This window comes from Bufo bufo, chromosome 8, assembly GCF_905171765.1.
Source record: "Bufo bufo chromosome 8, aBufBuf1.1, whole genome shotgun sequence".
Lineage (NCBI taxonomy): Eukaryota > Metazoa > Chordata > Amphibia > Anura > Bufonidae > Bufo > Bufo bufo.
The window spans coordinates 227,564,809-227,578,663 of record NC_053396.1 but is presented as its reverse complement, the minus strand read 5'-3'; the positions used below and the strand labels follow the sequence as shown (position 1 = coordinate 227,578,663).

Sequence of the window (13,855 nt, the reverse complement as noted above, 5' to 3'; positions counted from 1 at the left end):
ACTGTGTACATACATTACTTATCCTGTACTGATCCTGAGTTACATCCTGTATTATACTCCAGAGCTGCACTCACTATTCTGCTGGTGCAGTCACTGTGTACATACATTACTTATCCTGTACTGATCCTGAGTTACATCCTGTATTATACTCCAGAGCTGCACTCACTATTCTGCTGGTGCAGTCACTGTGTACATACATTACTTATCCTGTACTGATCCAGAGTTACATCCTGTATTATACTCCAGAGCTGCACTCACTATTCTGCTGGTGCAATCACTGTGTACATACATTACTTATCCTGTACTGATCCTGAGTTACATCCTGTATTATACTCCAGAGCTGCACTCACTATTCTGCTGGTGGAGTCACTGTGTACATACATTACTTATCCTGCACTGATCCTGAGGTACATCCTGTATTATACTCCCGAGCTGCACTCACTATTCTGCTGGTGCAGTCACTGTGTACATACATTACTTATCCTGTACTGATCCTGAGTTACACCCTGTATTATACTCCAGAGCTGCACTCACTATTCTGCTGGTGGAGTCACTGTGTACATACATTACTTATCCTGCACTGATCCTGAGGTACATCCTGTATTATACTCCCGAGCTGCACTCACTATTCTGCTGGTGCAGTCACTGTGTACATACATTACTTATCCTGTACTGATCCTGAGTTACATCCTGTATTATACTCCAGAGCTGCACTCACTATTCTGCTGGTGCAGTCACTGTGTACATACATTACTTATCCTGTACTGATCCTGAGTTACATCCTGTATTATACTCCAGAGCTGCACTCACTATTCTGCTGGTGCAGTCACTGTGTACATACATTACTTATCCTGTACTGATCCTGAGTTACACCCTGTATTATACTCCAGAGCTGCACTCACTATTCTGCTGGTGGAGTCACATACATTGCAGTTGCTTTGCTCGCATACTCCATTACTTCTGATGTATGGCAGTGTACTGTATATTTGCTGACTATTTCGTGGGTCGGGTGGGGGGTTGTATTTCAGTTCTGAGCCCCCCCCCCCGCCCCATACTCCTGTATTATCAGCTCGTTACCAGTTTTCTGTTTTCCTCCCTTTTTACAGCAGCATTTTCCCTCCTTTCCGCCTCCAAATATCTATAAATGCAGATTTTCGTTCCCGGTTTGATTTCTGCTGATGATGAGTTAATTATGCTTTTATGTAAATTTCTCTAGGAACTGATTAAATGGAGAATTTAACAATAATGGAGGTGAGGGGCCCCAGGAGCCTTTCCTGCAGATATTAGCTGTAAATTTGGACTCCAGGAGATCAGACAGAACTGGAGAAGGCGGGGGAGGGGGAGGGGGGGCTACTTTCATTATAAATTGCCCTTCTCTCCAGGACCAGTTGGACTACAAGTAGGATCCTGCAGCCAATCTGTATAGCTGAATCAAGGAACAGTCATTATATATATGGCAGTATTATCTTGGCACTATGTGGTGGTATTATGTAGGCTGTATATGGCAGTATTACCTTGGACCAGTGAATCCCAGCTGTACTGGGATTCACTGGTAACCTTTGTGTTACCTGCATATGGTCCAAGGTAATACTGCCATTTACAGCCTACATAATACCACCACATAGTGCCAAGATAATACTGCTATATACAAATAATTACTGGTCCTTAATTTAGCTATACTGGGATCTACTGGTCCTCGTCTCTGCTGGACTGGGATTCAGTGGCCATTATCTCTGCTGTACTGGGATTTACTGGTCCTTATCTCTGCTGTACTGGGATTCACTGGTCCTTATCTCAGCTGTACTGGGATTCACTGGTCCTTATCTCTGCTGTACTGGGATTCACTGGTCCTTATCTCAGCTGTACTGGGATTCATTGGTCCTTATATCTGTACTGGGATTCAGTGGTCCTTATCTTAGCTGTACTGAGATTCACTGGTCCTTATATCGTTAATGGTCCTTATATCACTGGTCCTTTTCTCTGCTGTACTGGGATTCACTGGTCCTTATCTCGGCTGTACTGGAATTCACTGGTCATTATCCCTGCTGTACTGGGATTCATTAGTCCTTATCTCTGCTGTTCTGGGATTCACTGGTCCTTATCTCAGCTGAACTAGGATTCATTGGTCCTTATATCTGTACTGGGATTCACTGGTCCTTATCTCGGCTGTACTGGTATTCACTGGTCCTTATCCCTGCTGTACTGGTATTCACTGGTCCTTATCTCGGCTGTACTGGGAATCTGGGATTCACTGGTCCTTATCTCTCCTGTACTGGTATTCACTGGTCCTTATCTCGGCTGTACTGGGAATCTGGGATTCACTGGTCCTTATCTCTCCTGTACTGGTATTCACTCGTTCTTATCTTTGCACGGTCTATACGGCTGCATCTATAACACTGTGTGGGGCTGGAGCGCTGTCTATATGGCTGTGTCTATAGCACTGTGTGTGGCTGTATAATCTGTATGTAGTGATCTCCCTCTAGCAGAATACAGCGATGATCTGCTGCCACCTACTGGACAAGTATCAGAATACAGGGATGGTCTGCTGCCACCTACTGGAAGGGTATCAGAGTGCAGCAATGATCTGCTGCCTCCTACTGGACGGGTATCAGAATACAGTCGTGGCCAAAAGTTTTGAGAATTACATAAATATTGGAAATTGGAAAAGTTGCTGCCTAAGTTTTTATAATAGCAATGTGCATCTACTCCAGAATGTTATGAAGAGTGATCAGATGAATTGCATAGTCCTTCTTTGCCATGAAAATTAACTTAATCCCAAAAAAACCTTTCCACTGCATTTCATTGCTGTCATTAAAGGACCTGCTGAGATCATTTCAGTAATCGTCTTGTTAACTCAGGTGAGAATGTTGACGAGCACAAGGCTGGAGATCATTATGTCAGGCTGATTGGGTTAAAATGGCAGACTTGACATGTTAAAAGGAGGGTGATGCTTGAAATCATTGTTCTTCCATTGTTAACGCGTGCAGCCATCATTGCGTTGCATAAAAATGGCTTCATAGGCGAGGATATTGTGGCTACTAAGATTGCACCTCAATCAACAATTTATAGGATCATCAAGAACTTCAAGGAAAGAGGTTCAATTCTTGTTAAGAAGGCTTCAGGGCGTCCAAGAAAGTCCAGCAAGCGCCAGGATCGTCTCCTAAAGAGGATTCAGCTGCGGGGTCGGAGTGCCACCAGTGCAGAGCTTGCGCAGGAATGGCAGCAGGCAGGTGTGAGCGCATCTGCACGCACAGTGAGGCGAAGACTTCTGGAAGATGGCCTGGTGTCAAGAAGGACAGCAAAGAAGCCACTTCTCTCCAAAAAAACACCAGGGACAGATTGATCTTCTGCAGAAAGTCTGGTGAATGGACTGATGAGGACTGGGGCAAAGTCATATTCTCCGATGAAGCCTCTTTCCGATTGTTTGGGGCATCTGGAAAAAGGCTTGTCCGGAGAAGAAAAGGTGAGCGCTACCATCAGTCCTGTGTCATGCCAACAGTAAAGCATCCTGAGACCATTCATGGTGGGGTTGCTTCTCATCCAAGGGAGTGGGCTCACTCACAATTTTGCCCAAAAACACAGCCATGAATAAAGAATGGCACCAAAACACCCTCCAACAGCAACTTCTTCCAACAATCCAACAACAGTTTGGTGAAGAACAATGCATTTTCCAGCACGATGGAGCACCGTGCCATAAGGCAAAAGTGATCACTAAGTGGCTCGGGGACCAAAACGTGGACATTTTGGGTCCATGGCCTGGAAACTCCCCAGATCTTAATCCCATTGAGAACTTGTGGTCAATCCTCAAGAGGCGGGTGGACAAACAAAAACCCACTAATTCTGACAAACTCCAAGAAGTGATTATGAAAGAATGGGTTGCTATCAGTCAGGAATTGGCCCAGAAGGTGATTGAGAGCATGCGCAGTCGGATTGCAGAGGTCCTGAAAAAGAAGGGCCAACACTGCAAATACTGACTCTGCATCAATGTCATGTAATTGTCGATAAAAGCCTTTGAAACGTATGAAGTGCGTGTAATTATATTTCACTACATCACAGAAACTAATTAATAAGAATTTGAGGCACTCAGTCCGTAGGTTATGCAATTCAAATAATTTTTTTATTTTTATTATTATTCATGTTTTCTGCACCATCCATATGCCCGTGAAAAATAAGGAATGACAGATTATTTCTGACCAGACGTTTCGGTCACGGTGGACCTTCATCAGTGGTCATGTTATCTGTATGCTGGGTAAAGGTATGCTTGGGCGCTGGATGCAGCCTGCATCCAGCGCCCAAGCATACCTTTACCCAGCATACAGATAACATGACCACTGATGAAGGTCCACCGTGACCGAAACGTCTGGTCAGAAATAATCTGTCATTCCTTATTTTTCACGGGCATATGGATGGTGCAGAAAACATGAATAATAATAAAAATAAAAAAATTATTTGAATTGCATAACCTACGGACTGAGTGCCTCAAATTCTTATTAATTGGATACGGCTTAAGTAGCCCTTGATCGGCACCGGTGATACCACCCCTAAAACGGAGTGCGGTTCCCCATTTTTCTATAGATTACATCACAGAAACAACGGAAACAAAGATCTAAAAGCAGTTCAGCAGCAAACTTTGTGAAAACTAATATTTGTGTCATTCTCAAAACTTTTGGCCACGACTGTACAGCGATGATCTGCTGCCTCCTACTGGACAAGTATCAGAATACAGCGATGATCTGCTGCCTCCTACTGGACAGGTATCAGAATACAGCGATGATCTGCTGCCTCCTACTGGACAGGTATCAGAATACAGCGATGATCTGCTGCCTCCTACTGGAGAAGTATCAGAATATAGCGATGATCTGCTGCCACCTACTGGACGGGAATCAGAATACAGCGATGATCTGCTGCCTCCTACTGGACAAGTATCAGAATACAGCCATAATCTGCTGCATCCTACCGGAGAAGTATCAGAATACAGCAATGATCTGCTGCCTCCTACTGGACAGGTATCAGAATACAGGGATGATCTGCTGCCTCCTACTGGACAAGTATCAGAATACAGTGATGATCTGCTGCCTCCTACAGCACAAGTATCAGAATACAGCGATGATCTGCTGCCACCTACTGGAGAAGAATCAGAATACAGCAATGATCTGCTGCCTCCTACTGGACAAGTATCAGAATACAGCGATGATCTGCTGCCACTTACTGGAGAAGAATCAGAATACAGCAATAATCTGCTGCCTCCTACTGGACAAGTATCAGAATACAGAGATGATCTGCTGCCTCCTAGTGGACAAGTATCAGAATACAACGATGATCTGCTGCCTCCTACTGGACAGGTATCAGAATACAGCGATGATCTGCTGCCTCTTACTGGACAAGTATCAGAATATAGCTATGATCTGCTGCCTCCTACTGGACAAGTATCAGAATACAGCCATAATCTGTGGCCAACTACTGGAGAAGTATCAGAATACAGCAATGATCTGCTGCCTCCTACTAAACAAGTATCAGAATACAGCAATGATCTGCTGCCTCCTACAGGACAAGTATCAGAATACAGGGATGATCTGCTGCCTCCTACTAAACAAGTATCAGAATACAGCGATGATCTGCTGCCTCCTACTGGACAGGTATCAGAATACAGCGATGATCTGCTGCCTCCTACTGGACAGGTATCAGAATACAGCGATGATCTGCTGCCTCCTACTGGACAGGTATCAGAATACAGCGATGATCTGCTGCCTCCTACTGGACAGGTGTCAGAATACAGCGATGATCTGCTGCCTCCTACTGGAGAAGTATCAGAATACAGGGATGATCTGCTGCCTCCTACTGGACGGGTATCAGAATACAGCGATGATCTGCTGCCTCCTACTGGACAAGTATAAGAATACAGCGATGATCTGCTGCCTCCTACTGGACGGGTATCAGAATACAGCAATGATCTGCTGCCTCCTAGTGGACAAGTATCAGAATACAGTGATGATCTGCTGCCTCCTACTGGAGAAGTATCAGAATACAGCGATGATCTGCTGCCTCCTACTGGACGGGTATCAGAATACAGCCATGATCTGCTGTCTCCTACTGGACAAGTATAAGAATACAGGGATGATCTGCTGCCTCCTACTGGAAAAGTATTAGAATACAGAGATGATCTGCTGCCTACTACTGGACAGGTATCAGAATACAGCAATGATCTGCTGCCACCTACAGGACAAGTTTCCGAATACAGCGATGATCTGCTGCCTACTACTGGACAGGTATCAGAATACAGCGATGATCTGCTGCCTCCTACTGGACGGGTATCAGAATACAGTGATGATCTGCTGCCTCCTACAGGACAAGTATCAGAATACAGCGATGATCTGCTGCCTACTACTGGACAGGTATCAGAATACAGTGATGATCTGCTGCCTCCTACTGGACAGGTATCAGAATACAGCGATGATCTGCTGCCTCCTACTGGACAGGTATCAGAATACAGCAATGATCTGCTGCCACCTACTGGACAGGTATCAGAATACAGCGATGATCTGCTGCCTCCTACTGGACGGGTATCAGAATACAGCCATGATCTGCTGCCTCCTACTGGACAGGTATCAGAATACAGCGATGATCTGCTGCCTCCTACTGGACAGGTATCAGAATACAGCGATGATCTGCTGCCTCCTACTGGACAGGTATCAGAATACAGCGATGATCTGCTGCCTCCTACTGGACGGGTATCAGAATACAGCGATGATCTGCTGCCACCTACTGGACAGGTATCAGAATACAGCGATAATCTGCTGCCTCCTACTGGACGGGTATCAGAATACAGCGATGATCTGCTGCCTCCTACTGGACGGGTATCAGAATACAGCGATGATCTGCTGCCTCCTACTGGACGGGTATCAGAATACAGGGATGATCTGCTGCCTCCTACTGGACGGGTATGAGAATACAGTGAATTTTGTAGAGACCTGGATTTTTTTTCATTTAACTTTGTGTATTGGGATGACCTGCAGCCACTGTATTTTTTTTAGCCCTGCCTCTTTTATACAAGATTAAGGTTGTACCATATATAATACACCCATATTGCGGCCACAGGTTACACGGTTCTTCTGTGCACATACAGGCAGTTTAACATTCGCTCTAGCACATGACATGTGGCGCTCCTTCGCGTCTGTTCACAGGCTAATTCTTGTGTAGGCTGTCCCCTATCGTAGTCTGTATCGTATATGTGGCGATTTCTCATCACATATGAATTGGGGTAAAGTTGCAGCGACCACGATAGATCCTCATATATTACAGAGAAGCCGTTGCTATGTAACTGACACATCATCCCTGTGACTTCACCGCAATCCATTTCCAGTCATAGACCAGCAGGAGTGAGTGCCGGCCATGGGAGCTTACAATCTAATCATTATTAGCACAATCGATTGTAAGCTCTTCTGGGCAGGGCCCTCATTCCTCTTGTTTGAATTGCTGTTTGTACATGGAGCCTGTGATTGTCGGCGCTATATGAAGATTTCTATCATTGTCTCTGTAGATGGATGAACCGTCTGGGACTCGCTGCTATCGGGTACACGCCAGATGACAAGGACATCAGACCCAACGAAGGTAAAATCATCATGGGTATTGGGTTTGTTATGGGGGCACTGAGAGGAGGCATCCGTCTTAAAGGGGTTGCTCCACTACGACAACTTATCCCCTACAGGATAGAGGTAAGTGACTGATCGCAGGGGTCCGACCACTGTGGAGAGTTGGGCAGCCCCCAGACCATAGAAGTTAATAAATGTCCAGTATAAAATAAAAATTGCTGTAATTAGGGCCGGGTGTGGAGGGCCCCGGGCCCCTGTGTATCCCCTGCACAGTAACACTCTCTTGTCATCAGCAGATTACTGGAGTGAGAGTGACCAGGACGACGTCGATGGCTCCATGACATTAAAACAGGAACCGCAGACCACAGCAAGCGACACCTACCACCGCACCTCCTCAGTGAGTGCACAGGATGATGGGGATGATAAGGATGATGGGGATGATGGTGATGATGGGGATGATGGGGATGATGGTCAGCTCATACAAGAGAGGCTCACAACACCCAGAATGTGACAAGGCATTTTTTATACATTTGGATGCTGCAAGCCTCTATTTTATACAGGTTGATATTCTTGGTGTTGAGGGCGTCCGGTATAGTGTGTTATCCAGTGGAGAGGTTTGTAGGATTGAGGATGAGGATGATGGGGATGATTGTAGCTCAATAAACACTTGTCAGCAGTAATAGATGAATAGATGTTCCTGTAGTATAAGGTGTGTGATCTCATGTCTGATCACATGTCATTATATCAGTGATGTCATCAGCAGGAGGCGGGGCTGTGACTACCTCTCAGACAGGATATACAGGCAGGTTGTCAGCAGTAATAGATGTTCCTGTAGTATAAGGTGTGTGATCTCATGTCTGATCACATGTCATTATATCAGTGATGTCATCAGCAGGGGGCGGGGCTGTGACTACCTTTCAGACAGGATATACAGGCAGGTTGTCAGCAGTAATAGATGTTCCTGTAGTATAAGGTGTGAGGATCTCATGTCTGATCACATGTCATTATATCAGTGATGTCATCAGCAGGGGGCGGGGCTGTGACTACCTCTCAGACAGGATATACAGGCAGGTTGTCAGCAGTAATAGATGTTCCTGTAGTATAAGGTGTGTGATCTCATGTCTGATCACATGTCATTATATCAGTGATGTCATCAGAAGGGGGCGGGGCTGTGACTACCTCTCAGACAGGATATACAGGCAGGTTGTCAGCAGTAATAGATGTTCCTGTAGTATAAGGTGTGTGATCTCATGTCTGATCACATGTCATTATATCAGTGATGTCATCAGCAGGGGGCGGGGCTGTGACTACCTCTCAGACAGGATATACAGGCAGGTTGTCAGCAGTAATAGATGTTCCTGTAGCATAAGGTGTGAGGATCTCATGTCTGATCACATGTCAGTATATCAGTGATGTCATCAGCAGAGGGCGGGGCTGTGACTACCTCTCAGACAGGATACACAGGCAGGTTGTCAGCAGTAATAGATGTTCCTGTAGTATCAGGTGTGTGATCTCATGTCTGATCACATGTCATTATATCAGTGATGTCATCAGCAGGGGGCGGGGCTGTGACAACCTCTCAGACAGGATATACAGGCAGGTTGTCAGCAGTAATAGATGTTCCTGTAGTATAAGGTGTGTGATCTCATGTCTGATCACATGTCATTATATCAGTGATGTCATCAGCAGGGGGCGGGGCTGTGACTACCTCTCAGACAGGATATACAGGCAGGTTGTCAGCAGTAATAGATGTTCCTGTAGTATAAGGTGTGTGATCTCATGTCTGATCACATGTCATTATATCAGTGATGTCATCAGCAGGGGGCGGGGCTGTGACTACCTCTCAGACATGATATACAGGCAGGTTGTCAGCAGTAATAGATGTTCCTGTAGTATAAGGTGTGTGATCTCATGTCTGATCACATGTCATTATATCAGTGATGTCATCAGCAGGGGGCGGGGCTGTGACTACCTCTCAGACAGGATATACAGGCAGGTTGTCAGCAGTAATAGATGTTCCTGTAGTATAAGGGGTGTGGATCTCATGTCTGATCACATGTCAGTATATCAGTGATGTCATCAGCAGGGGGCGGGGCTGTGACAACCTCTCAGACAGGATATACAGGCAGGTTGTCAGCAGTAATAGATGTTCCTGTAGTATCAGGTGTGTGATCTCATGTCTGATCACATGTCAGTATATCAGTGATGTCATCAGCAGGGGGCGGGGCTGTGACTACCTCTCAGACAGGATATACAGGCAGGTTGTCAGCAGTAATAGATGTTCCTGTAGTATAAGGTGTGTGATCTCATGTCTGATCACATGTCATTATATCAGTGATGTCATCAGCAGGGGGCGGGGCTGTGACTACCTCTCAGACAGGATATACAGGCAGGTTGTCAGCAGTAATAGATGTTCCTGTAGTATCAGGTGTGTGATCTCATGTCTGATCACATGTCATTATATCAGTGATGTCATCAGCAGGGGGCGGGGCTGTGACCACCTCTCAGACAGGATATACAGGCAGGTTGTCAGCAGTAATAGATGTTCCTGTAGTATAAGGTGTGTGATCTCATGTCTGATCACATGTCATTATATCAGTGATGTCATCAGCAGGGGGCGGGGCTGTGACTACCTCTCAGACAGGATATACAGGCAGGTTGTCAGCAGTAATAGATGTTCCTGTAGTATAAGGTGTGTGATCTCATGTCTGATCACATGTCAGTATATCAGTGATGTCATCAGCAGGGGGCGGGGCTGTGACTACCTCTCAGACAGGATATACAGGCAGGTTGTCAGCAGTAATAGATGTTCCTGTAGTATAAGGTGTGTGATCTCATGTCTGATCACATGTCAGTATATCAGTGATGTCATCAGCAGGGGGCGGGGCTGTGACTACCTCTCAGACAGGATATACAGGCAGGTTGTCAGCAGTAATAGATGTTCCTGTAGTATAAGGTGTGTGATCTCATGTCTGATCACATGTCATTATATCAGTGATGTCATCAGCAGGGGGCGGGGCTGTGACAACCTCTCAGACAGGATATACAGGCAGGTTGTCAGCAGTAATAGATGTTCCTGTAGTATAAGGTGTGGATCTCATGTCTGATCACATGTCATTATATCAGTGATGTCATCAGCAGGAGGCGGGGCTGTGACTACCCCTCAGACAGGATATGCAGGCAGGTTGTCAGCAGTAATAGATGTTCCTGTAGTATAAGGGGTGTGATCTCATGTCTGATCACACGTCATTATATCAGTGATGTCATCAGCAGGGGGCGGGGCTGTGACTACCTCTCAGACAGGATATACAGGCAGGTTGTCAGCAGTAATAGATGTTCCTGTAGTATAAGGTGTGTGATCTCATGTCTGATCACATGTCATTATATCAGTGATGTCATCAGCAGTGGGCGGGGCTGTGACTACCTCTCAGACAGGATATACAGGCAGGTTGTCAGCAGTAATAGATGTTCCTGTAGTATAAGGTGTGTGATCTCATGTCTGATCACATGTCATTAGATCAGTGATGTCATCAGCAGGGGGCGGGGCTGTGACTACCTCTCAGACAGGATATACAGGCAGGTTGTCAGCAGTAATAGATGTTCCTGTAGTATAAGGTGTGTGATCTCATGTCTGATCACATGTCATTATATCAGTGATGTCATCAGCAGTGGGCGGGGCTGTGACTACCTCTCAGACAGGATATACAGGCAGGTTGTCAGCAGTAATAGATGTTCCTGTAGTATAAGGTGTGTGATCTCATGTCTGATCACATGTCATTATATCAGTGATGTCATCAGCAGGAGGCGGGGCTGTGACTACCTCTCAGACAGGATATACAGGCAGGTTGTCAGCAGTAATAGATGTTCCTGTAGTATAAGGTGTGTGATCTCATGTCTGATCACATGTCATTATATCAGTGATATCATCAGCAGGGGGCGGGGCTGTGACAACCTCTCAGACAGGATATACAGGCAGGTTGTCAGCAGTAATAGATGTTCCTGTAGTATAAGGTGTGGATCTCATGTCTGATCACATGTCATTATATCAGTGATGTCATCAGCAGGAGGCGGGGCTGTGACTACCCCTCAGACAGGATATGCAGGCAGGTTGTCAGCAGTAATAGATGTTCCTGTAGTATAAGGGGTGTGATCTCATGTCTGATCACACGTCATTATATCAGTGATGTCATCAGCAGGGGGCGGGGCTGTGACTACCTCTCAGACAGGATATACAGGCAGGTTGTCAGCAGTAATAGATGTTCCTGTAGTATAAGGTGTGTGATCTCATGTCTGATCACATGTCATTATATCAGTGATGTCATCAGCAGTGGGCGGGGCTGTGACTACCTCTCAGACAGGATATACAGGCAGGTTGTCAGCAGTAATAGATGTTCCTGTAGTATAAGGTGTGTGATCTCATGTCTGATCACATGTCATTATATCAGTGATGTCATCAGCAGTGGGCGGGGCTGTGACTACCTCTCAGACAGGATATACAGGCAGGTTGTCAGCAGTAATAGATGTTCCTGTAGTATAAGGTGTGTGATCTCATGTCTGATCACATGTCATTATATTAGTGATGTCATCAGCAGGGGGCGGGGCTGTGACAACCTCTCAGACAGGATATACAGGCAGGTTGTCAGCAGTAATAGATGTTCCTGTAGTATAAGGTGTGTGATCTCATGTCTGATCACATGTCAGTATATCAGTGATGTCATCAGCAGGGGGCGGGGCTGTGACAACCTCTCAGACAGGATATACAGGCAGGTTGTCAGCAGTAATAGATGTTCCTGTAGTATCAGGTGTGTGATCTCATGTCTGATCACATGTCAGTATATCAGTGATGTCATCAGCAGGGGGCGGGGCTGTGACTACCTCTCAGACAGGATATACAGGCAGGTTGTCAGCAGTAATAGATGTTCCTGTAGTATCAGGTGTGTGATCTCATGTCTGATCACATGTCAGTATATCAGTGATGTCATCAGCAGGGGGCGGGGCTGTGACTACCTCTCAGACAGGATATACAGGCAGGTTGTCAGCAGTAATAGATGTTCCTGTAGTATAAGGTGTGTGATCTCATGTCTGATCACATGTCATTATATCAGTGATGTCATCAGCAGGGGGCGGGGCTGTGACTACCTTTCAGACAGGATATACAGGCAGGTTGTCAGCAGTAATAGATGTTCCTGTAGTATAAGGTGTGTGGATCTCATGTCTGATCACATGTCATTATATCAGTGATGTCATCAGCAGGGGGCGGGGCTGTGACTACCTCTCAGACAGGATATACAGGCAGGTTGTCAGCAGTAATAGATGTTCCTGTAGTATAAGGTGTGAGGATCTCATGGCTGATCACATGTCAGTATATCAGTGATGTCATCAGCAGGGGGCGGGGCTGTGACTACCTCTCAGACAGGATATACAGGCAGGTTGTCAGCAGTAATAGATGTTCCTGTAGTATAAGGTGTGTGATCTCATGTCTGATCACATGTCATTATATCAGTGATGTCATCAGAAGGGGGCGGGGCTGTGACTACCTCTCAGACAGGATATACAGGCAGGTTGTCAGCAGTAATAGATGTTCCTGTAGTATAAGGTGTGTGATCTCATGTCTGATCACATGTCATTATATCAGTGATGTCATCAGCAGGGGGCGGGGCTGTGACTACCTCTCAGACAGGATATACAGGCAGGTTGTCAGCAGTAATAGATGTTCCTGTAGCATAAGGTGTGAGGATCTCATGTCTGATCACATGTCAGTATATCAGTGATGTCATCAGCAGAGGGCGGGGCTGTGACTACCTCTCAGACAGGATACACAGGCAGGTTGTCAGCAGTAATAGATGTTCCTGTAGTATCAGGTGTGTGATCTCATGTCTGATCACATGTCATTATATCAGTGATGTCATCAGCAGGGGGCGGGGCTGTGACAACCTCTCAGACAGGATATACAGGCAGGTTGTCAGCAGTAATAGATGTTCCTGTAGTATAAGGTGTGTGATCTCATGTCTGATCACATGTCATTATATCAGTGATGTCATCAGCAGGGGGCGGGGCTGTGACTACCTCTCAGACAGGATATACAGGCAGGTTGTCAGCAGTAATAGATGTTCCTGTAGTATAAGGTGTGTGATCTCATGTCTGATCACATGTCATTATATCAGTGATGTCATCAGCAGGGGGCGGGGCTGTGACTACCTCTCAGACATGATATACAGGCAGGTTGTCAGCAGTAATAGATGTTCCTGTAGTATAAGGTGTGTGAT

General features: G+C 45.9%; 1 protein-coding gene across 1 annotated transcript in view; it reads left to right on the top strand.

Moving 5' to 3' along the window:
• LOC120977959 (connector enhancer of kinase suppressor of ras 2-like) overlaps positions 1–13,855 on the top strand; it is a 535,146-nt gene that overhangs the window by 505,046 nt on the left and 16,245 nt on the right. The window contains exons 19-20 of the mRNA XM_040406152.1: positions 7,538–7,608; positions 7,886–7,986. Coding sequence (XP_040262086.1) covers positions 7,538–7,608; positions 7,886–7,986 — 172 coding nt within the window. The remainder of the gene's footprint in view (positions 1–7,537; positions 7,609–7,885; positions 7,987–13,855) is intronic.